This window comes from Ambystoma mexicanum, chromosome 14 (genome assembly GCF_040938575.1).
Source record: "Ambystoma mexicanum isolate Mex_15411 chromosome 14, UKY_AmexF1_1, whole genome shotgun sequence".
NCBI classification, from domain to species: Eukaryota; Metazoa; Chordata; class Amphibia; order Caudata; family Ambystomatidae; genus Ambystoma; species Ambystoma mexicanum.
In genome coordinates this window covers 681,715-706,922 of record NC_090940.1, presented here as the reverse complement: position 1 = coordinate 706,922, position 25,208 = coordinate 681,715, and the positions used below count along the sequence as shown (strand labels likewise).

Sequence of the window (25,208 nt, the reverse complement as noted above, 5' to 3'; positions counted from 1 at the left end):
AGTCAGTGTTTTAAAATGTGCTGGGGTGTGTTGTTCTGCATGGGGAAGGCATCCGGGTACCGGGTAGCATAATCAACGATTACGAGAACATATTTATCACCCAGTCTAGAAGTTTCAAATGGTCCAATGATATCCATCCCAATTCAGGGGAAAGGGACTTCTATTATCGGTCATGGGTTTAAAGGGGCAGGTAAGGGAATATGTAAAAAAATGAGGTAAGAGCACAAGGAACATGGGGGATGCTGCACTGAACTAGTCCAATAGGTATTGATATGCTAAGCTGCCATTTGTAAGATTCCCATGGTGCAGTGCTCTTGTGTCCCAAGTAAGGGAGCAAGGAAATGTTGTGGGAATCTTGCAAGGGTGCCGCTGCATATGAGTTTATGGGTAGTCGCTTAAGTATTTAACAAATCTGTCTCACAGTAAGTAAAGAGCACTGTGGCTTAGATTTCTTGTAATTGGGTCTTGTATTGTTGCTTTGAGGTGCCAACACGTGTTTCAACCCCACAAGGGTCTTTATCAAGGCTGTAGCAGTAATAAGTCATACCACAGTTTGAGCAGATTGGTAATTGGTGCCAGATTGATGTGGGGGTTTAAAGAAGGCCGGAGTTCGTATGTCTCAGTAGTATGAAATGCAAGGCAACACGACTCACAATTAATAACGCATGCTCATATGTCTAATAAAAAAGAACAACTACTCTGTCTGTTAGAACATAAAAAAATTCAATTCATATCCTACAGTGTAAATGTAATATACAAAATGTATTTAATCTTTATAAAAAACCAATGATGGAGGCTTAAAATTTATAATACTGATGTAACATAACAAACACAAAAATAATGCAAAGAATGATACAAAAATAAGTATTCACCACACTTCTGTAATGAGCACAAAATGCGCAAAAAACAATGAAAAAAGAACTACGTCCACCTCAGAAACACTCTCATACACTCATCATACACTCTGCATAACCATGCCAAACAATCACTAAGGATAAAAATAAAACAATAAAGGGTGTCAAAAAAACTAGTGAATCAAGAAAAAAGTTCAATGAAATTGAACTAATAAGAAAAACTAAACATAGTGCTCCAGAAGAGCAAAGTACTGCTAAATATACGTTACCTAACTGCACAAATCTAGTTAGTAACTATCAATATTAGATCATGATTTCTGAATGTAAACACATAAACCCAAAATGTTTCTTTCCATATCCACCGTAGCCTTCAATTGGGTGGAAATTCATCAGGGGTAGAATGACATAAAAGTATTCGGGTGATAGCAGTCCTTAACAATTGCTCCACAAATTTGTCATGTACCTTAGATCTCACCTACATAAATAAAAGATAATTATTTAAGGTTCAGTTCTGCTCAACATGACCCTCTCATTGAGTCATGAACACAAGATCAAGAGAGCAAATCAACAGATTCACACTCACCTTGCAGACAATTCATGAGTCTTGCCAGGTGCAATATGAGTAGTATAATGTTTGTCCCAATACTGAAATGATGTCATCCAGAACCGAGAATATCCACGAGGGGGCACGATGAGTGATGTACAGCCAGACAATAAAAGACTGTAACACAGACAGACCACCACAAACTGATTGATGTGGTCATACATATAGCAGCCCCATGTGTGCATACAAATATGTGAGGTTTTGCATAGTGATTGTGTTTGGTGACAAGTGTGTGGGGTGACATGCACATGTTTAACCAAACAAGAAGAAAATGCTTCACGGTTGACATAGTTGACAATTATTAGCATTTGTAAAAAGATATCATCACAATTATATATCATTGATAGTATTTACATCATGTTGGGGGACCCAGACATTTGTAGATAATTTTAGAGCACCAAGGGAGAAAATGGAAGAATAGAAAAGTAGTTTGAATTAGCGTCTGGGTTTGTGTTTTGTTGGCTGTTGTGGTTATGAGCCGTTAAGTAACTAGTGATCCGACTTTGAACATCATCCTCCCAGGCATCAAATCGGGAAAGTGGAGACATGCACAGCGACTGGGAGAGGCAAATGCCTATGTGGACTCACAAGCCCTGCAGATGCTACTGATAATGAAGGATGAATTATCTATCCAACTCGCAAATACTCCTTAAGGGTAATAGAACCATAATCCAGTTTATGTTACGCCAACATGTCATTGACCTAGCTCATGAAGGTCACTGGGATATTGTGTCAACAAAAACGATTACTAAGACAAAGGGTATGGTTCCCCAGAAGGGAGCACTTGCTGGAAAGGATTTAATATATGGCAAAGCCTACATCAACAGGCATACCCAGAACCATTAAACAAGACACAGTTACAGGAAAATACCTGCGAGGAAATAGCCATCGCTTTCTCTGAGCCGTTACACTCCGGCACATACATACTGGTGGCTATGGATGAACACTCCTGCTACCCGGAAATTTAAATCCTCCAGTCCACGGCAGTGTCGACGGTTAAACCTGCACTTGACTGAATATTTTCAACATATATCATCCCAAAAATAGTGAAGTCGGACAATGGACTACCTTTCACGGTCATGAATTCAAAGCATCTGTGGAATGCATGGGTTTTCATGACAGGAGAATTACCCCATTATGGCCCCAGGTGAATGGGACAGTTGAACGCTTTATGGTGAACCTCAAGCAGGCCGTGCAAATATCTAATATCACTAGGAATCCATTGGAACAGACCACAGCACCACTGGGAGATGTCCGGCTGAGCTAATGTTTGCGAGGCATGTGCATACAAGATTGCCCCCAAGAGGATATCGAGAGACATGTTTGACAGGGCAAAAGGGAACTCCGAAGACATGATGAGGAAGCAAAGGAGCAAATGAAGGATTATGCTGACAGGAGCAGAAAGGCGCATAACTCTCACATTCAAGTAAGTGACAAGATGTTAGTAAGACAATCAATGCAGCAGAAAGAAACCCCACATTCGACTGAAGGCCTGTGATGGTGACAGAAAGCAACGGCTCTATGATAACATCTGAGCGATGTGACAAAAGGGTTGCACGCAATGCATCGTTCCTCAAAAAACTGCCACTCCTCCCTCATCAGAGTGGTGAAGGAGCGACACAACAAGAGGCTACACCTGACCAATCGGGATTTGTATTTTGTATTTTATTTGGTTTTTATATTGCGCTTTAATCCACAGTGCTGTACATATGATCAAAAACGGTACAAATAAATGAAAATTAGCAAAACATAAAGTCAAGCTAACTGGACTGTAGTAGATCAGATCTCAAAGAGTCTCTGAATACAGAAAAGACAGAGATGGAACGAAAGGAAAGAGAAAGAGCGTTCCAGTGCAGAGGAAGCAGCAGGTAAAATGAGCGAAAATGCGACTGAGCAAAAGGAGGACGAGGGACAGCAAAAAGAAATTGGGAATGAGAACGAGAACTAAGCGAGCGAGAGTGGGTATAGAATGAAACTTGTGAAGAAAGGTATTCAGGAACAAGGCCATAGTGAGATTTAAAAACAATACACAAAAAATGTAATTTGATGCAAGACTAGAATGGAAGCCAGCTGATAGACAGGAGAGAAGAGGAAATTGAGTCACAGGGGGTTAGAAGACAGAGTAGGTGAATAGAGGCATTAAAGAAAGATTTAAGGGGAGCTAAACGAGTAATGGAGAGACCAAAAAGCACCGAAATGCAGGAGAATAAATGAGAAAAAATTAATGAAGAAATCAAGAGTTTAGTGGCTTCAAAAGTCAAGAATGAGCAAGCCTTCCGGATATTGTAAAGGTGAAAACGTCAGGCTTGTGAAGATAGAGAAATGTGATGTTTAAACGAGAGGTCAGAATCAAAGTAAAGTGGCAGATAGAGGAAACAGTTGAGAAGGAGGAAACGAGATAAAGGTGCGAGGAAGAGGAGGGGGTCTTGTGCTAGCAGGAAAAAAGTGTACTTCAGTTTTAGTAGTGTTGAGGACCAGAAAGTGAGCCAACATCCAGGATTGAATAGCCAATGGACAAGTAGAGAGTTTGCTGTGAATATCAGAAGAAAAAGATGAGAAGGACAGAAACAATTGGGTGTCATCGGCATAGAAGTGATGGGAAAAACCTGAGGAAGAAATAATGCCAGCTACACGAGAGATGTAGAGAGAAAATACAAAAGGTTTGAGAACAGAACCTTGAGGGACACCATAGGTAAGTGAAAGTGTGGTAGAGGAAGACCCTGTCCAGGAAACTGAAACTTTTCTTTGAGAGAGATAGGACCTGAACCAGGAGAGAACAGTGCCAGAGAAACCAAGGGAAGACAAAGAGGCAAGTAGAAGGGAATGATCGACGGTATCAAAGGAGCAGAAAGATCATGCAGAATAAGAAAGGAGGAATGTTTAGAATGACGAGCAGATAGGAGAGAATCAAGAAAGAGCGGTCTCAGTGGAATGAAAAGTGCGGAATCTAGATTGAAAGCGGGGAAGAATGGCATGATCAGAACCAAAGTAGAAACATGAGAGTAAACAGTACGCTCAAGTCGTTTCGAAACATAGGGTAGTAGAAAGATAGGGTGGGAATTAGACGCTAGCGATGGATCAGCAGAAGGTTCCTTGAGAACAGGAATAACAGAGGCATGTTTGAATAGAGGGGAAAGGTAGAAGAAGAGAGACAAGTATTGGAAAAGGAAGTAAGATAAGAAACAAAAGAAGGATAGACTTTAGGGATAAGTGTCAAAGGTATAGAGTCAGTAGGGGAATCAGTGGGATGTGCCCAGACCAGCAGGTCGAAAAGTCACTTTGTTAGTAACAGGACTGAAGGAGGAAATCATTCCTGTAGAACCAGGAGTAGAAAAGCTAGTAGAAAAGCTAGTAGAGGAATGTGAGGAAGAAGATTTAATAGTAGAGTGGAGGAAGGCCACCTTGGAGGAGAAAAATAGGGCAAAATCAGTAGCCGATAGTGTATAGTTAATAGAGTGATGCGGGAAAGGAGGAGATAAAAGACGAGAAAGAGTTTGAAAAAAATGTCTGGGGTGGGTAAATTGTGCAGTAAAAGATCAGAAATATATGAACTTTTAGCTTGATGAAGGCAATCATCGTAAAGGGCATGATAAAAAGGATAGGAAGTGTAGTTACCGTCAGTCTTGGATTTCAGCAAATGTCGTTCAAGGTGCTGGAGAACACGTTGCATTCACGGAGATGTGAAGAAAGCCATGGCTGAGGAGGTTTGCGCAATATACAGGTGATGAAGAATGGTCCACTTAAGTGGAAGCAGATGAGAGTGAAAGTGAAGGTCATGGGCCTGAGGACAGTCGACCTCATAGAGTGGTGAAGCGTCCTAGAAGATGGATCGAAGAGATGGGGTAGCTATGCTGGTTGATTGTTAAATAATGGGGAGAATGTAACATTCTTATTTGCAGCCTATTAGAGTTGTTATGTAAAGTTAGGGTCACATCACAAACGGAAGTAGAAAGGATTATGGGTGAGGGGGCGGAAGAGCAATAAAGCAGTCTGTATAAATCACTACGAGTTTGTGCATGTTTTATTGGGCGCTCTGTGAAACATATCACCAGAGCAGAACACGACAAATATTACAAATAGTTCAGTATTGAAGGGTTAATGCGTTTAACTACATACTTTTATTTATTTTTCACTTTTAGTATGAATTCATAAACTATAAACCAAATACAAATTTGCGGAGTGGTGGAGAATGGCGGTCCTGCAGTGAGTTCTACCCTGCAGTGTCTTCCCTGTCTATCCCTACCTGGAGGAGGAGTTTTTGCAATACCTACAAGTGAGCAGCAGTCTGCAGAACGGACGTGGAGTGGTGGAGAGTCGCAGTCCTGCAGTGAGTTCTACCCTGCAGTGTCTGTCTTCCCTGTCTATCCCTACCTGAAGGAGGAGTTTTTGCACTACCTACAAGTGAGCAGCAGTTCGCGGAGCGGACGCAGAGTGGTGGAGAGTGCCAGTCCTGCAGTGAGTTCTACCCTGCAGTGTCTGTCTTTCCTGTCTATCCCTACCTGGAGGAGGAGTTTTTGCACTACCTACAAGTGAGCAGCAGTCCGTGTAGCGGATGCGGAGTGGCAGAGAGTAGCAGTCCTGCAGTCATGGCTGTCGAGGCTGCGAGGACTGCCACCCCAAGAAACTCACCCCTTGAAGAAGAAAGGCGCTGGCTGCGCAGTATGCGCCTTCACCCAGGTCCCGATAGAGTTATGATAATGGAGCCACTGCAGGAGGCAACAAATCCAAAGTGGCTCGAACTGAACAAAAGCAAAACCGATGAAAGGTGACGCCCCTCAAGAGCCTATGAGTAAAGCCATGGAAAACTTTAACAATCAGCAAGACCCTGATGGCATCTGCACGACGCCGCAACCAGCCTCCGAAACGAAGAAGCAGCCTGCCCTGCCCAAAATCGGCAAAGCCCTCGTGAAAAATCAACACACTCTGAATCCTGTGAATCATCTCCATATGGCTTGCTTAGCTGTGACTCCCGGGGGGGGGGGGGGGGTGGAGGTGGCATCGCCACGTGGAGAGGACCCATTGATTCTATCCCATGAGGCAGAGATGCCGGAGGCAGTGGCATCTGAATCCGCGACTCGAGAAAGCGTCGGAGGCCAAGAGATGCGACGCCCTGAGAATGGGGTTGAGGCTGCGTGGGTGGAGGCTGGCACCGGAGAAGCCCACACATGTCTCACAGTCCAGGCTCAGGTCAATCGCAACTCAGGAGCTATTCTGATGAACAAGCCGCTAAGTGAATCTCCAGAAACACCAAGGGCGAACTCGCCAGGGCAAAGACATCACGAAAATACCTTCAACGAACCCGGACGTGGCGATCAGACGTCACCAAAAACCCAGGAAAATCAGCTGGGAAACGTGGTAATACTCCTGAGAGTTAACCCCAAGAAGCGTCAAAGACACCCTCCACCGGTGCAACAGGCAAGAAGAAACTACAGAAGAGAACCAAAAGGAATTACAAAGAGGGGCTCGCTACCACAAAAATGTGTAAATTCCAAAGGAAATCCAAATAGAGAAGGCCCCCTAACGACACGGAGAGGAAATGGCATGAAGAAAAGCTTGTCACAAAATCTCCTTATAAGCCTTTTCAATAGCCACTCTAATCCCCGAGTAACCCATGGGTTGGAGTTAACAGACTCTGAAATCCTTGATGCGATATATGAGACTGCCAGCCAATCTCCAAACTAAGAAGACTTGAAGACCCAAACGTCACAACTTTAAAACCCTCCGAATTACTGCCTAAAGACCAGCTCTCGCCCTCCCAAACTTTACGTCCTTTGGGAAGCAAAAAGACACCTGATACCCGGAAATATCCAGAATCGCAAGATCCGGGAGTGGAGGATTCTTTACCCCCGTTAGTCGATCCAGGAGCCGTAGAGCCATTAGACCACCCTCAATCTAGTCATGTCAGCAGAAAAGAAAATGGGTATAGCAAAGATCTACAAACTTGTGGGGTGTTGTCAACAAAATCTGCAGAGTCAACAGTATTGAACGTTCATTCTACCAGCCCGGGTGGTCATTCACCACGAACAGTTAACCCGTCGATGCCACCTATTACCCCTTTTTGAACCAGACACACCAAAAGAAAATGCCAAGTCGAATGCACCAATTCCGGAGGTAAACCAGGAAAGAAATACCTCCCTAACATGAAATGACAACGGAAGCTTCCTTTTGGCTGCGACTTCTAGGGGTAGAAAGAAATGGTCGGGCAGACAAGGGGAATTTCCTACTATTTCCCCTCCCCGTGGTGTGCATATAAGACTCTCCCTGGACCTTCCATCAACTAAGAGTCACCAAAGACCCTCCTTTGTGCATCCACCTTCCTTCCTATCACCAACCAAACATAACGCTCAAGGGTCACCATTACCTAAAGATACTCCTTTGAAAAAACATGACATCTTCTCGATCATGTCGTCCATTACCATAGCATTAGCACCTTTTACAAAACTTTATGAATCCTTGAACAACACCCTAAAGGACCGTGCTACAATATAGGCAATGATCCATACTAAACTGATCTATTTGGAAGGCTACGTAATGACGCATGAAGAAAGAATGAAAACCGCCCAAGTCCATAACCTGTGCAAAATTCAATCGAAGATTTTAGAGATGGAAAAGGGTCCAAAGAATGATGGGTCTAGTTTGAGCAGAACCACGAGGGACGTCGCGGAACAAACCCAACCAGTTATCGATCCGACTACACCAACTTGCCTGCTTAATACTTATAGTCAAACGGAAACACGATCAGTTAAAACGACCCTAACGCCTAACAACAACGGACGAAAAAAAGAAGTGCTATTCATAGTGGAAGACCCCGTCCAGCCTCAAACTGCAAATGGCACCAACTCGCAAAATCCAGACCAGCCTTTCCTGATTTTCAAAAACTTAGGAAAGAAAAGAGTCACCAATAATGAGAAGGGACTAGTAAAAAATTCAAAGGCAGCGACTCTGACTGCACCAACAATAGTTGTATCACATGAAGCTGTGGCCAAGAGACTAAAGTTGAATTCACAGTCCCTGGAAAAGCTAGAAACTACAACAAAACTCATTAAAAAAACTTCTCAGCAAACCCGCCTCTTCCACTCACCAAAAACAGTTGAGGACTTTATGGAAAGTGAGATCCTTATGAACACCAGTCAACACCTCGAGGATGAATCCTCTCCATGTTCAATAAGTGATACATCACCTGCAATAGAGAAGAAAGTTAACTTTTCCTCCATACCCTCAAGTTCATCCCTTAACATAGATGAGGAAAGTTAACTTTGCCTCCATACCCTCAAGTTCATCCCTTAACATAGATGAGGAAAGTTCTGAGCAAAATTCACCATTCTCCACGCTGGAAGATCGTCGCAAAAACACACTGCAGGCAATAAACCTGAGAAAATTGGGTTCCCCACATCAGCCTTTAGGTAGAATCCAACAAAGGCCATTGGACGTGGTACATACTACACCAGTTCCAGATAAGACCAGCAGGAGAGGGCAAGTGGCTAGCCAAATGACCAGAAAGCCAATTACTCATCATGAAACAACAAAACGGGAAAAAAGAAGCCATGAGATCCTCAACAGATGCTTATTACCAAAGAAAGGAGACCAGAGAGTCTCATTATCGATCCAAGATGGAAAAATACCAAAAGGCCTCAATTTTAAAACCAGAGACGAGGTGGCTGTTCAAATTAGAACAAGTACAGGGAAATCATGACAATGTTGTTCTTAACAGAAACTCAGTGTTGACTTTGTTCCACCAAGTACCGAAACTGAGTCGGATGAAAACAGAGAACATAAAAATCGTGGATCCTAGCCATAGACATGGAAGAGCATTAACCTATCTACACATCTCATCAGAGTCTGCTAAAGACTTGTTGAGGCAGGAGGCTAAAGACCTTCTAAGACTAGGATACGACCTCACCGAACCGAGTGAAAAGAGACAGAGTTCACGGAGACAAGCTCTAAACCCCACGGATCGTGGAAGAACGACAAATCATTCTGATACTAACGAAGAAGTAAACCACAGAAAGAACTACAGTGGGGTAAAGACGACGTCACAAAAAGACGAACTCCAACAGCTAGTCTTGAAGCCCTTACTCGAAAAACGCGATCACGAGCCACAAAATCTACACCAGATGACCAAGGCTCTAAGTAAACAAAAGCAGTACTTCGACACGCAAGCAAAGGAGAGCAACATTCAATTGACTAATAAAGGGAACAAAGATTACCCAGACATGAAAAAAACTATCAGGCAAGAAGTCCCAACATCAACCATCTTGACGGAAGCCAACGTGAACAAGCCGTCTACTTCTGGCCTTTGGGCATGGCTCCCTAAAGCCCTAATAGCCAAGCGAAACAAATAGCAACCCAAGTATCAAGAGAACACCTCGGCAGAGCCACGTACAACAGACACCGCCACGCATGTCCTAAGACTTTTCTCTTAGAACACAAGGGGCTTTTTACACTTGACTATCACAGGCGATGTAAACCTAGGACATTATGTTTACAAGAAACATGGCTCATGAAAGAACCTTTTCTCGATGGTTACGAAGTCATCCTGGCCCCGGCTAAAAAGAACTCTATGGGACGACCCTCATCTGGTCTTCTAACGGCTAGTCGTATTGGACACACATTAAGATGAATAAAGTTCTGACGGCAAACCAAAATCTGCTAGCAGTTCTTCTCATATGGAACCACAAAGGTGAATTAGACAAGACGTTGCAATCTACACCGATAGCCATCTTAAACTCGTATTGGAACCTTGTTAAAATTGAAGCTTCAACCTTTTTGATGGAAATCAAGACTGCAATTGACGAGATCCTGGCTGTTCATCAAGTGTCACACATCCTAATATGTGGAGACTTAAACGCTAACTGTATACTCCACAAACCTAAATCAAAACCAACATCATCGGAACATAGAGGGTTTCTCTGCTAAACCTAATGAACACTAGAAAATTGCAAAGTCTCGACACTGGGGGTCATTCTGAGTATGGCGGTAGGGGCTTAACGGCACCGTTAAGGATGCCGGTGCCGTTAAGCCCCTACCGCCGCATTCCGAGGTCCCTTAGCGGGTCCCACCAGGGCCGGCTGGTTTGACCAGCCGCCCTTAGTGGGACCCATTAAGGGACCAGGGAGCTAATAACGGGCCCGCTATTTGCGGGCCCATTATTAGCTCCTTCCCCATTCCCATTGAGCCCTATGGGGGCTCGAATGGGAATGGGGAATCGCATTCAGAATGGGGACTTACCGGGTCCACCTAGGTCGGAATGTCCGCGTAAGTCCCCATTCTGACACCACAGACCCAGACACGGGTTTGGAGGCCGCCATGGTGCTATTAGCACCATGGCTACCTCCAAACTCGTAATGACCCCCACAATCTTTCCAAGCTATGAAAGTCTTCCAACTTGGACAAATGGAAAAACACAATCTACCATCGATCACATCTTTGTCTCGAGATTTTTCTTAGAACTGATCACTTCTTTCGAAGTGATCCAAACTAAGGCCAGTGATCATAACCTGTTAAAAACTACTTGGAAGAGTATTAATGACACAGTGGGAAAACTGACCCCTCAGGTCGAACTAAATCCTCAAGGAAATAGACTTCGACTCTTGGCCAAAGACATCAGAGAGCTGAGTAACAATTACAGTGAGATCAAAACTAGTAGACTGCATAATTCAACTGACTATCTTCTAATAGCATTCAAAAAGCCCAGTTCAAACAGACGACCATTTACAATACCCTGTTGGTACAAAAGAAACGAGAATATCAAAAAACAATAAGGAAAGTGTCCAAGTTAGACACTGAGCAACCAAAAATGGATAGGCAGGAGGCAAAAAAGATCTACTGCGCCTGGCTGAGATTACATCGAGCGAAGCTCTACCAACAGGACTCCGAAGCAGTACTCAAGTCTATATGTACGAAAAACGCTAGAGAATTTTGGTTAATGCTAAACTCCTCTACGTCAAACAGGAGCGAAGCTATTCGAAATGGCATTGGCGGAGAAACCTCTTTAAGATACTATTCAAGCCACCTACGGGTCAGTTATTTCCTATGCCTACTAAAGAAATTGCAACTTGGGAAAGTTTAGACGATCAAGAGGAAATCTGTAACCTAATAAAAAACTGAAAAATTAAAGAGCCGCAGGTCCTGAGGGCAATACATATATATACCGAAAAGCCCATCCTGAAGCCATTTATTAGCCTGGTCTTCTCAAGATGCTCAGAGACCAAATCCATACCGGCCTCATGGACTTCAGCCATCATAGTTCCTATATATACGAAAGGCAACAGCAGTGACCCCTCAAACCACCATCCAATTGCGCTGCTAGACCCGATCGGAAAGGTCTTTGGCTCCCTCCTCTTGAGAAGATTTCAAGTTTGGCCCAAAGAGGCGCCATGCAATGACCAATTCCAGACACGGTTCAAAAAGAACATGGGAACCACAACTAACAACCTGTTAATAAGTGCCCTGAAAAGTAAAGTGATGGAAGGAGGAGCTAGACTGCACATGGCTTTCATAGATTTCACCCCGGCCTTTGACAGGGTCAACTGGACCCGCCTTTGGGACAAACTAGAAGGCTGGGCCTGTCTGAACGAAATCTTAGACCCCATCAAAGCCCTGCACAAAAACACTACCATAAGAGTACGGCTGAACTGACAAGGGTCCCTATCAGCAATCATCCCGATTAAAAGGAAAGTCAAACAGGGCTGCCCACTGGCCCCTTCTCTCTTCTTGGCTTACCTTGGCGATTACCAAACATCAGAAGTAGCCGCCAGGACATTTCTACATAAGTTAGGGCAGCATAAAATCAGCAGATTACTATATGCCGATGACCTAATTTTAATCGACCAGACGCCCATCGGTCTACAGCGCCAACTTGATAACTTACTGCTATACACAACAATGAATAACCTGGAAGTTAACAAAGAAAAAAACAAAATAATGACTTTGTAAAAAACTGCCAGGAAACTGGACAAGACTAAATGGCATTTCCAGTCGTCTGAGATCGACAAAGTAAAGAGCTTTAAGTACTTAGGTATAACATTCAACAGCACAAAAAGGGAATCTGCAATGCAAGACGCCTTACGAGTAAAAATCTGAAAACTGGCAACCCAAGGAAAGGCCATTGATCAGAAATTCAGCCGTTTTTCATCAATACCAGTTATTGATTTCTACAAGATGAAAGTAGTACCCTCAATAATTTATGATGCCGAGGCTATGCCATCGATACCGAGCGAAATATGGCCAAAACTCGAAGCGTATTTCTGGAGGACAGCCCTCGGTTTACCAACCTCTACACCAGTAGTGGCAATTCGAAGAGAATTGAGTCTCTTGTCCCTACAAGGGTCACTGAACTGTAACTCCTTGATGCTATTTAGGATGTGTCTGATTCCAATGAGCATGCTCCCATATAGACTGATCAACTTAGAGATGGAGAACTCAACCAATACGATGCTACAAACTTGGAGGGCAGGAAACATTGTGTCACGCCACTTCGGGGGAGACCGAGGTCCAGGGCGATCGCTCTCCCTTCTCCTTCCTGGCGGCTCTACCCGCGCTTTCGCGTCTGGGGAGCCGCCGGGAGGAGAGCTTCAGGAACCGCTGTTGATGGGCTACGGCGCATGCGCGGGAGACCACTGTCTCAGTCCCGCGCATGCGCCGTAGATCAGGCGTGCACATCGGGAAGGGCTCGCCTTCCAAGCCTCGTTTTGGGTCCGCCGGCGCTCGGGGGTGAAACGGCTTGCGTTTCAGGCCTCGCGGGCGCCGGCGGACCATAAAAGGAAGCGGCAACAGAAGCCAATCGCGTCTCAACGCGGAAGCTTCGTTCGTGTTGCCCGCTCCTGGTTTTCCTGTGAAACCAGCTTCCCGCTATCCTGCCCTGCCTGCAGCCTGTCTGGGAATCCTCATCTACTTGCCCAGCATACTACCTACTGCCAGCCTGGGTACCCTGTCCTACTTGCCCTGCCTGTCCTACTTGCCCTGCCTGGACTACTTGCCCTGCCTGTCCTACTTGCCCTGCCTGGACTACTTGCCCTGCCTGTCCTACTTGCCCTGCCTGGACTACTTGCCCTGCCTGTCTTACTTGCCCTGCCTGGACTACTTGCCCTGTCTGTCTTACTTGCCCTGCCTACAACCTTCCTGGGTATCCTGTCCTACTTGTCCTGCTGGGTACCCTGTTCCACTTAGGGCCCTGTTGCTTACTTACCCTTTTGTCTGCTTGAGGGGTCCAGTTAGCTCTAGGTCTTTTGGGTCTCTCTGGTCCCTATTTCTGTACCTCGGTTCCTTGTTCTGCCCTGCGTCTTGCAGGTTCAAGGGTTCCCCCTTATTTCCCTGAGACCTTTAGCTCGTTCCCAATCTGGTTCCTCTTTTCCAGTCTGTCTCAGCCTGGTGCTTGGTGCTCCTTCTTCTTACCAGCTATCCGAAGTCAGCCTGCAGCTTGGTGCATCGACCTTCAACTTGGACCTCGCCTTGTTACGACACTTCAGACTGATCGTAGCCTCTCCTGTCTGTGCTTGCACAGTCCCATCGCCACGTTAATCGGGAGAGTGCTTTCCGTGGCGCTGGGAGTCTGCCCATCCTCCACCCTGTGCCATTTGGGTGGTGGAGAGGCGGGTTCCCCGAGTCACACACTCATCGTTCAGAAGACTGCAGTCTGGCGGCCTCAACAAGATCCACATCAAGGAAAACAGGTACACAATCATCACGAACATCTCAGCTTGACAGATTGAGACGCCTGCCTTCAGACCTTGAGATGGAAGATTCGCAAGAAGTGCGGAATGAGTTACAAGCACTCAGGGCAGAGATGATCGCCTTACGCCAGGAGAACCAGACCCTACGCCAAATGATAACCCAAGGGGTTCCGAGTACCTCACAGGTGGAAGGATCTTTGGCACACACAACGCCTATCAAGTTCGACGGAGACCCACGACGAGTAGCAGAATTCTGTAATCATTGTCGAATCCATTTTCTTTTTAGATCGACGCATTTCAATAACGACAAGGCCAAGATCGGTTATATCTTGGGTAATTTGACGGGCAATGCTCTGGCCTGGGCAACTCCGTTTGTGGTTACCAATAGCCCAATCCTGAACGACTTTGCAGCTTTCGAAAAAGCATTTCTTGAGGTCTTTCAGACCCCCAACCTGGCCTCCGCTGCGCAGAACCAGTTGATGGATCTAAAACAGGGGAATGTCGACGTAATAACATACATCAGTCGATTCCGTCTGCTGGCAACCGATTCTCAATGGCCGGAAATCACACAAAAGACACTGTTTCGCCGTGGGCTGAGGGAAGAGTTTAAGGACGAGTTACTCCATATACCCGAACCCGAGACTCTTCAACTACTAATTGAGCAGGTGCTCCGTATTGATCAGAGACTGGCGGAACGGAAGGCAGAGAGACGTCGGTTCGAGAGGGGCAGTTCCAGGATAACCGGTTTACCAGCCGGATCCTTCGGGTCTACTGAATCTGGACCAGAACCTATGCAACTAGGGGCTATGAGGGGTCCTTTATCAGAGGAAGAGAGAAGACGGAGAAGAACTTTACGTCTATGTCTCTATTGTGGAGCTGCTGGGCATTTCCTGGGTACATGCCCTCTACGGTCTCAGAAGAAAAAGGCGGAAAACTAGAGGACCTGTCGTGTGTTGGGAAGGCAGCGACAGGTCCCTCTCTCTCTTCAGTCCTTTCCGCGTTTTGTTCGGTTCTACATCCTATGCAACCTGCGGTACTACAGACTCTGAAGATTCGAATCAAGCTACCCGGCAGAAGTGTGGAGGTGTTTGCTCTGCTGGATAGCGGGGCTTCCGGCAATTACATAGATGAAACTTTTGCTTCTGTGAATCAGATTCCACTCCTGTCCAGAGCCACTGCTCTGTCTGTGCAAGTCATCGACGGAAATCCTCTGTCCTCTGGCCCAGTCCTGCAATCCACAGTGGGTCTATCTCTTCGGATCGCCAACCATCTTGAGGAACTCGCTTTGGACGTCATAAAGTCTCCCACCTACAAGGTGGTTTTGGGATTACCTTGGCTACAATATCATAACCCGGTAATCGATTGGAGAAAGCACACCCTGACCTTTTCCTCTGCTGTTTGCACTCAGAAATGCTGTGTGTCTACGCCCACTCGGGCTCCATCGACCCCCTTGAATCCTAACGGAAACGGGGTCCGTGTGTGTTCTGTCTCTCATGTTCCTCAGGACTACGCCGAGTTTGGCCACGTGTTTTCTGAACCGGGCGATATACCCTTACCACCGCATCGCCCGTTTGATTGTTCTATCGAGTTGTTACCTGACTGCGTGGTACCTCATGGGAAACTATACGCTTTAACACGGGAGGAGAAACAAGTGCTACGGGACTACTTATCGGATTGCTTACGAAAAGGGTACATCGTTCCGTCTAAGTCTCCTGCGGGGTTTCCTTTATTTTTTGTGAAGAAGAAAGAAGGTACCCTGAGACCTTGTGTTGATTATCGTGAACTCAACGAAATAACAGCTAAAGATCGGTATCCTCTCCCTTTGATACGCACTATCCTGGATACTTTACATACTGCCCGGATCTTCACTAAACTGGATTTACGCGGAGCGTACCATCTGGTACGTATCAAGAACGGGGACGAATGGAAAACGGCTTTCAAGACATCATTTGGCCATTTCGAGTATAAAGTCATGCCGTTCGGTCTGTGCAACGCCCCGGCCGTTTTTCAACGATTAATGGACAACATCTTTAGTGATCTCATTGGTTTGTCGGTCTGGGTATATCTGGACGATATCTTGGTTTTTTCCAGATCCATTGAAGACCATGTAGAACATGTTCGTGAGGTCCTTCAACGCTTATCTTCCAATCACCTATTCGCAAAGGCTGAGAAATGCAGTTTTCACTTGTCCAGCATTGAGTTTTTGGGATTTGTGATCAATCAGGATGGGATTGAAATGGACCCCAAGAAATTACAAGCCATACAGGAGTGGACTCAACCCCATGATATAAAATCTCTGCAACGCTTTTTGGGATTCGCAAATTTTTACAGGCGCTTTATACCACTGTTCTCTCAAATCTCAGCGCCCCTTACCCGTCTGACCAGCAGTAAGATCACTTTCAGGTGGGATTCTCTCGCTTCCCAGGCATTCGACACCTTGAAGTCGGCCTTTATGGTCGCCCCCATTCTGCGCCATCCTCAGGACGATCTACCTTTCATCGTAGAAGCGGACGCATCGAACTTTGCTGTGGGTGCAGTCCTTCTGCAGAAAGATCCAGAAACCTCAGTTGAACATCCGGTGGCCTACTTCTCGCGCAAGCTAAGTCCCAGTGAAAGAAACTATGCCGTTATCGAGTTAGAACTGTTGGCTATAAAAACCACGTTCGAGGAATGGAGGCATCATCTGCTCGGAGCCCGTTTTTCGGTGGAAGTACGTACCGATCATCGCAATTTGCAGTATCTACGCTCCCTGCAATGCCGAACACCCCGACAGGCTAGGTGGGCCTTCTTTTTCTCCCCTTTCGTATTTCACGTCACTTACATTCCGGGAACAGCCAATCTGAAAGCGGATGCTCTATCACGATCCCTGGAGAAAGGGGAAGAAACGCCTAGTTTGGATCAGCCTCTGCTTTCCCCCCAACATTTCTTATTGACCTTGTCCTCTCACCTACAAGCCATCGCTGACGCCACCAGGACGGATCCTGAAAGACCGGTCCTTCTTCGGCGCAAGTTCGTATCGGAACATGATGGACTCCTGTTTTTTCGGAAGAGGCTTTACATTCCCGAGGGTTCGGTTCGTGAAGACATATTGCATGGGTTACATGGCTCTCCCATTGGTGGGCATCGAGGGGTGAAAGCAACATGTGAACTGATTTCTCGACAATACTGGTGGCCTAGGTGGGCTACCGAGGTTAAGGGATTCATCGAGAGTTGTCCCGTCTGTGCTCAATGTAAAGTCCCAAGGAGACGACCTCTGGGTTTACTGGTACCCACTGAATTGGCACCATACCCGTGGCATACTATCGCCACTGATTTCGTGGTTGAACTACCTCCCTCTGACGGGTACACTTGCATCATGGTTGTGGTCGACAGTTTCACTAAATATGCCCACTTCATTCCATTCCACAAGATCCCTACGGCTGCTCAGATGGCTTCCGTCTTTCTCCACGAAATCTATCGATTACATGGTCTTCCAGAAAAGATAATCTCGGATCGTGGTTCTCAATACCTTTCTGCCTTTTGGAACAAGGTGTGTAATCATCTGGGTGTACGTAGAGCGTTGAGTTCTGGTTATCATCCCCAGACCAACGGTCTTACCGAAAGGACTAATCAGACCTTGGAGGAGTACCTCCGTTGTTTTTCCAACGCCACTCAGTCCAACTGGAAGGCATGCTTGGATCTCGCTGAAGTATCCTACAACAACACTATTCATGCTTCCATCGGAATCAGTCCGTTCTTTTGTTCTACTGGTCAACATCCCAAATTGGTGCCGTTCCATCCTGTACCCACTAGTACCGTACCATCTGCTGATTCCTTGGTCTCCAATATACAACGACAACAAGAATTGGCATGTGATATCCTGAAGAGAGCGAAGGAACGGATGAAGGCCCAGGCTGACAGGAAAAGGAGTCCGGAACCAGATTTACTAGTAGGGCATAAGGTGTGGCTGTCCTCCAAAAATCTGCCTTTACGCAATTTACCGGTTAAACTGGCCCCCCGGTATTTTGGTCCATTCACGATAACCGAACGGCTATCCTCTGTGGCCTTCCGTCTTCAGCTACCTCCCTCTTGGCATGTACACCCTGTTTTTCATGTCTCCCTTTTGAAACCCTATGTAGCAGATCCCTATGGTCGGTCCTGTCCTCGCCCTGCCTCTGTCATAGTCCAAGGGGTTCCAGAATTTGAGGTACAAGAGATTTGCGATGCCCGCTATCTTAGGGGGGTGCTCCATTTCTTGGTGGATTGGAAGGGGTATCCGGCTTGTGATCGCACTTGGGAGCCTCATCAGCATGTGCATGCCTCCCGCTTGGTGCGGAAGTTCTATGATCGGTTTCCTTGGAAACCCGGGGCTCCGGGTCTTCCTGGGAGGGAACATAGTGTCACGCCACTTCGGGGGAGACCGAGGTCCAGGGCGATCGCTCTCCCTTCTCCTTCCTGGCGGCTCTACCCGCGCTTTCGCGTCTGGGGAGCCGCCGGGAGGAGAGCTTCAGGAACCGCTGTTGGTGGGCTACGGCGCATGCGCGGGAGACCACTGTCTCAGTCCCGCGCATGCGCCGTAGATCAGGCGTGCACATCGGGAAGGGCTCGCCTTCCAAGCCTCGTTTTGTGTCCGCCGGCGCTCGGGGGTGAAACGGCTTGCGTTTCAGGCCTCGCGGGCGCCGGCGGCCCATAAAAGGAAGCGGCAACAGAAGCCAATCGCGTCTCAACGCGGAAGCTTCGTTCGTGTTGCCCGCTCCTGGTTTTCCTGTGAAACCAGCTTCCCGCTATCCTGCCCTGCCTACAGCCTGTCTGGGAATCCTCATCTACTTGCCCAGCCTACTACCTACTGCCAGCCTGGGTACCCTGTCCTACTTGCCCTGCCTGTCCTACTTGCCCTGCCTGGACTACTTGCCCTGCCTGTCCTACTTGCCCTGCCTGGACTACTTGCCCTGCCTGTCCTACTTGCCCTGCCTGGACTACTTGCCCTGCCTGTCTTACTTGCCCTGCCTGGACTACTTGCCCTGTCTGTCTTACTTGCCCTGCCTACAACCTTCCTGGGTATCCTGTCCTACTTGTCCTGCTGGGTACCCTGTTCCACTTAGGGCCCTGTTGCTTACTTACCCTTTTGTCTGCTTGAGGGGTCCAGTTAGCTCTAGGTCTTTTGGGTCTCTCTGGTCCCTATTTCTGTACCTCGGTTCCTTGTTCTGCCCTGCGTCTTGCAGGTTCAAGGGTTCCCCCTTATTTCCCTGAGACCTTTAGCTCGTTCCCAATCTGGTTCCTCTTTTCCAGTCTGTCTCAGCCTGGTGCTTGGTGCTCCTTCTTCTTACCAGCTATCCGAAGTCAGCCTGCAGCTTGGTGCATCGACCTTCAACTTGGACCTCGCCTTGTTACGACACTTCAGACTGATCGTAGCCTCTCCTGTCTGTGCTTGCACAGTCCCATCGCCACGTTAATCGGGAGAGTGCTTTCCGTGGCGCTGCGAGTCTGCCCATCCTCCACCCTGTGCCATTTGGGTGGTGGAGAGGCGGGTTCCCCGAGTCACACACTCATCGTTCAGAAGACTGCAGTCTGGCGGCCTCAACAAGATCCACATCAAGGAAAACAGGTACACAATCATCACGAACATCTCAGCTTGACACATTGTCCTTCTAAATTCGATTGAGAGTGGAGAAGAACTGGTGAATAATCCGGTCAAAGTTCTAAAAAAAATCCAAGAACTAGACTGGATTCAGACTTTGGCAAAAGCCTCAGTAAACAAATGAACATCTCACTTGGCCCCTCATGTAAGGAAATGGAATGACCTACAGGGCTTCATTAAGCAATTACCAAGCAGGCAAGCCAGAAACTTCCTCCTAAGAGCTAGACTCAACTTATTACCCACAAATGAAATTAAAGCAATTAGAGTTCTCTACAGTACCAACTACTGTAGACTCTGTCAAAAATCAAATGAAAAAGAGACCATTCGCACCTTCTTCTAAATTGCATAGAAACGCTAAAAATCAAGTCGCCATACATGAACCACTTTTCGTCTGACCTCTCGATTGAGGATGAAAACTGTTGGTGGTCTAGGATGATAAGTGCGGATAAACCGACCTGGCTAACGGCAACGTTTAAAATCCTCCAGCATCTGATGGCAGTACTAGAAAATCTACCTGAATCCGGGGAAAACTTCTCGACCATTGAGACTTAGCCCTCCTTTTTTCTTCCCGAAGAAACAACAAGACGTCTTTTTTTTCACAGCTTCATTACACTTACTTTTTTCATCATCTTGTCAACTGCTACAAAGAGCAAAAACTTAAAGAGCCAGCCAATTCATGGCTGAAGAAACTCAGAAAAGTTTCACCAAAATTTTGAAACAGACTTTTTCTTTACCGGCTACAGAAGACCATGTTGTAAAAATCAATTAATTGATTAATACAAATAAAAATAATTCAATTTTTTTAAAAAAAAGTTAGGGTCACCTCCCAAACGGAAGTAGAAAGGATTATGGGTGGGAGGGGGCGGAAGAGGAATAAAGCAGTCTGTATGAATCACTACGAGTCTGCGCATGTTTTATTGGGCGCTCTCTGAAACATATCACCAGAGCAGAACGCGACAAATATTACAAATAGTTCAGCATTGAAGGGTTAATTCGTTTAACTACGTACTTTTATTTATTTTTCACTTTTTTTAGTATGAATTCATAAACTATAAACCGAATACAAATCTTCCTGCAATGATGCACTTAATATGATAATATGCAAACCTAAATAGCTATATGAAGTATAAAAATACTAAAACTTGTATGCACTTAAGGTGCTAATACTGTTTCCAAATTGTGTTGTTTGAAATAAATCACTTGTGAATATGGCTTAGTTTTATATTACTAGAAAAATATCTTGAAAACGTTTTCATGTCCAATGTTCGATTCCAACCATGGCCCAGATGTAATTTGTGTTCTAATTATATGACTTCAGTGTTTCTGTCAGGTGCTCTTGTGATGGCGTATATGTCATTATTCACTGAACAGACCAGGTTTCTGGCAGCAGCACCTGGAACAGGTTCCTTCAAAGGTCCAAATGAAGGTTCAGTGAAGCAAGACATGCGTGATCTGTGTGAATGCATTCACGGCGCATGTTTTGAGATTTGTAGAATATCCTACCAAACACTCCCAAGGGTTTCTTCTTGCATCATATCTGCTTATATCTTACAGCTTATGTCATATCTATAGGAGCAGGTATATAACTAATCACAGGATTCTCATGTAATCCAACAGGCCGTCAAAGAGAGAAGAGAGAAAGAAAATGTGGAAATTCTGCAAGATGTACTGAAATAGTGGCCCAGAGCAGCAATTCATCATCAAACGCAAAACTGAAGAAATTCCAAAGTTCCCAGAAGGGAGTAGATTCAGGCATTCAGAATCAGCAAAAGGAGCCAGAGACGACAATGAACAGCAATTATGACCTCAAGGATTCAGTGCTTAATAATGTGCATCAAGGAACATCAGGTGACCAGGGAACCCACAAAGGAGTAAAGTCATATCAGTGCACTGAATGTGAAAAATGTTACACTAAAAAACACTTTCTTGTTAGGCACCAGAAGAGAATGCACATTAGAGTAAAGCCATATCAGTGCTCGGAATGTGAAAAAACCTGTCTTGATCTTCATGATCTTATTAGGCACGAGAGAATTCATACAGGGGAAAAGCCATATAGATGTACCGAATGTGTGAAATCCTTTAACCGTAAGGCAAGTTTACTTGAGCACCAGCGAACACATACAGGAGAAAGACCTTTTCCATGTACCGAGTGTGAGAACAAATTTAGCACAAGAAGAGATCTCTGTGTACATCATAGAATACATACAGGCGAGAGACCATATAAATGCACTGAATGTGGGAAGAGGTTTAGTCGCAAGGACGTTCTTACCAAACATGAGAGAACACATACAAAAGAGAGGCCTTACCAATGTACTCGTTGTAAGCAGAGCTTCGCGCGGATGGAGTTTTTAAAAAAGCACCAGAAAACACATGTGGAAATGGAAAAGAACTTTAGTCATAGCAGAGACATTCAGACACATCAAGTGGCGACACAGAAGCCCACACCTTATCAGTGCACTGAATGTGAGAAATATTTAAGTAGAGCGTCAACCCTTGTGTGTCACCAAAGGATACATTCAGGGGAGAAAACATATCAATGCTCTGAATGTCCAAAAACATTCACCTCTAAGTCATGTCTTTTCGTCCACTACAGAATACATACAGGAGAAAAACCTTATCGATGTTCTGAATGCGAGCAACGCTTTTGTTATTGGGATAGTCATAAGAAACACATGCTAACACATGGAATACATGATAGCCCATCAGGCAAGAACCCATAATGGTATATGTGGAGGACAGCAAAAAAAATGTATGTTGCTTTAGCAACAAAAGGCCCCCAATCCACAACCATTCTGTTTTTCAGGACAGGATAGGAAGCTTAGGATAGACGAGTGATGGTGGTGTGGCTGGATTAGGTCTGACTGAAAGAGCAGTTTTTTTTTTTTTGGCAAGTGGTGATGGACGGTGCAGCGCTCGTGTGGACTGGTAGGGTATTTCCCAGTTCTGGGTGTCCACTGGGTGAATGTTCATTTTGTGTGCATGTTAGTTTGCAGAGTGAATACGTAGGAGTGAATAAGCAGGAGATATTGTTTGGCTTGTCTGGTGTTTCATATGGGTGATGGGCTTCCATTTGTCGTAAAGGTAATATGGAGTTTTAAGGTGGATGGGTTTGTATACATCAGAGTCATTTGAAAGCAATTCCCTTAGGCATAGGGAGCTAAGGGAGACCTAGGGTGATGTGTGAATTTTTGGGTGAACCTTGCCACTTCATTCTGTATGGCGTGCAGTGGGATGAGGGTGCTGTTGGTTCTGTAGTCCTGCTTTGATAGAACAAGTGCTTGGACTGCAGTGGGGAGGGCTGTGCCTTATCCTGCCTACAGGGTGGAATTGTAGGTTGCAGAGGTGTTGATGATAGCAGCTTTGTGGTGGGTGGAGGAAAGTTGGGAGTCATTGATGAAGCCTAGGGACTTGGCAGGTTTGTAGAGGGTTGTGTGTGGGTTGACTGTGGCAAGTTCTTTGATCCAGGGTGTGAGGTAGGTTTATGACTGGGGGTATATGAGGCGGTATTCCATTTTGGAAGGATGGAGTTTGAGGAAGTGTGTGGCCATCCAAGCCATGATGGTGGAGAGACAGCTTTTGAGAGTGCAGAGTTTTGAGAGGGCTGAGATTTAGATGAATATTTGTGTGTCATCTGTGGACTGGTGAAAATGGATGTTGTGTTTGCTAATGGTCTGTCTGAGAAATTCAACATACAGTTTGAAAAGGAGGCAAGACAGGGTTGATCCTTGCGGGATCTCATACATGACTGAGGTGGGGTCAAATCAATATTGGGGTTGTGTCCTGTCAGTGAGAAAGAAGGTGAACGAGTCGAGAGCAGCGCCTGAGAGATTCCTCCTGTTGGATACAATGTTTTGGATAATGGTGTGTTTGATGGGGTTGCACGCTGTGGAGAAGGAGCATGAGGAGCACTGCATGCCCTTTGCCAGTGATATTGTGGAGGTCATCCAGGAGGTGACGTGTAGCAGTCTCCATGCTTTGGCCAGGTCAAATGCCTGATTGTGAGAGGTGAGCAGATTGTGGTGATTGGGTTGTTGCAGCTGGCTTATGAAAAGCTCTGCTAAATCTAATACCTTGATCTTATCAAACTCCCCTAGATCGATCTATAACGGGTTTTACTGGTACCTAAATGGCGCTTAACTCCAGCTGTTGTAACAACAACTAACCTACCTATGCTTTCTTATAGGTACTTCTAAATCATTTAACTAATTGTCTGTTTTAATCACAAAAATGAAAAAGATGAATTCTACATTTGGTCCTTTTGCTTTACTTCCTGTTTTAAAATGTTACACAATTAAGGTCATTCCTGTGATTACTATGGTGCTGAATGTTTCGATCTAATGTAACACCTTCCCTGGTTTAAACCTGAAGGGATGTTTCGGAAATCCATTCTAAAACTTCCAGTTGATACCCCAATCTCCACAATCCACTATGCATTAGGTCTTTCTTCTTTGGCTAGTTTAGTGAACTGAAAAATACCATTTCACTTTAATACGTTTTCAAACCCGCCAGAAAATTCTGAGTTCAATAGTTTTAACTTATCAAAGGACGCCTATCATATCTGGATCGCTCATTGCCAAAATGTGTGATCTAGAATGAGTTTGTCTATTGATACATTGAGCAACAGACCTAGTGAAGTAAAACTAAACTGGTGCAACACGAAAAGTGAAGTTCAGCCACATTGCACTTGCAAAGAAAACATGATTTTTCTTGGACTGTACTTTACAAAAATTCCATGTCCTACATTTCGTCAATAATTTTTAAGATTTCATTTTAATCTCTTTTAACCCATGAAATAGTTGGTGCCAGATGAAAGATTGCACCAGTTTATGTAGAAGATGTTTAGATTGCCAGAATGGAAAGCTTAGACCACTTTGATCACTGATTGTGTCCTTTTGTGTCCCCTAAGAATTAATCATGTTTCGAGACTTGTGCGTGATCCCCAAGCTCTGACAACTAAACATTTCTGATATAGAATTCTTGAGGGAAATCAAATTTCCTTAATAATTGCTACAGTTACATTTTTAGAAACACTTTTACTACTGACATTGGCTATTTGTATTTACTCTGTATTGCACCAATCATGATCTTTTTTAACTACTTATAATGTTAAATGTATATTATATGTGTAATGTTTTGTATATATGTGAAAGGTTTGTCTTTTCTTAAACCGTATCACATTAAATAAAAAAAAGTAAAGAAATAAATGTAAGCGTTCCATGATTCTGGTTACGGCAGTTTAATTATGTGTATTTCAGGGGAGCATGGGGTTGAGTGATGGCTTTCTGGGGAGGGTGCGATTTGTCCTGTTTGAAGTGCGGGATTGTACAATGTGAGAGACAGGAGATGGTGATGCCAATCCAGAGCGGAGCCAGGGTGGTGATGCAGTTTGATGCGGCTCGTGGCTGGCAGGCAACATCCAGGAAGTTGTAACAGAATTCCCAAAAAGTAATCCAAGGAAGCGA

The 25,208-nt window shown here is 45.3% G+C and overlaps 1 protein-coding gene across 1 annotated transcript in view; it reads left to right on the top strand.

The window, feature by feature from the left end:
* LOC138527325 (zinc finger protein 883-like) overlaps positions 1-24,940 on the top strand; it is a 150,374-nt gene extending 125,434 nt beyond the window's left edge. The window contains exon 3 of the mRNA XM_069638377.1: positions 21,364-24,940. Coding sequence (XP_069494478.1) covers positions 21,364-22,466 — 1,103 coding nt within the window. The 3' untranslated portion in view covers positions 22,467-24,940. The remainder of the gene's footprint in view (positions 1-21,363) is intronic.
* Positions 24,941-25,208: the final 268 nt, after the last annotated feature.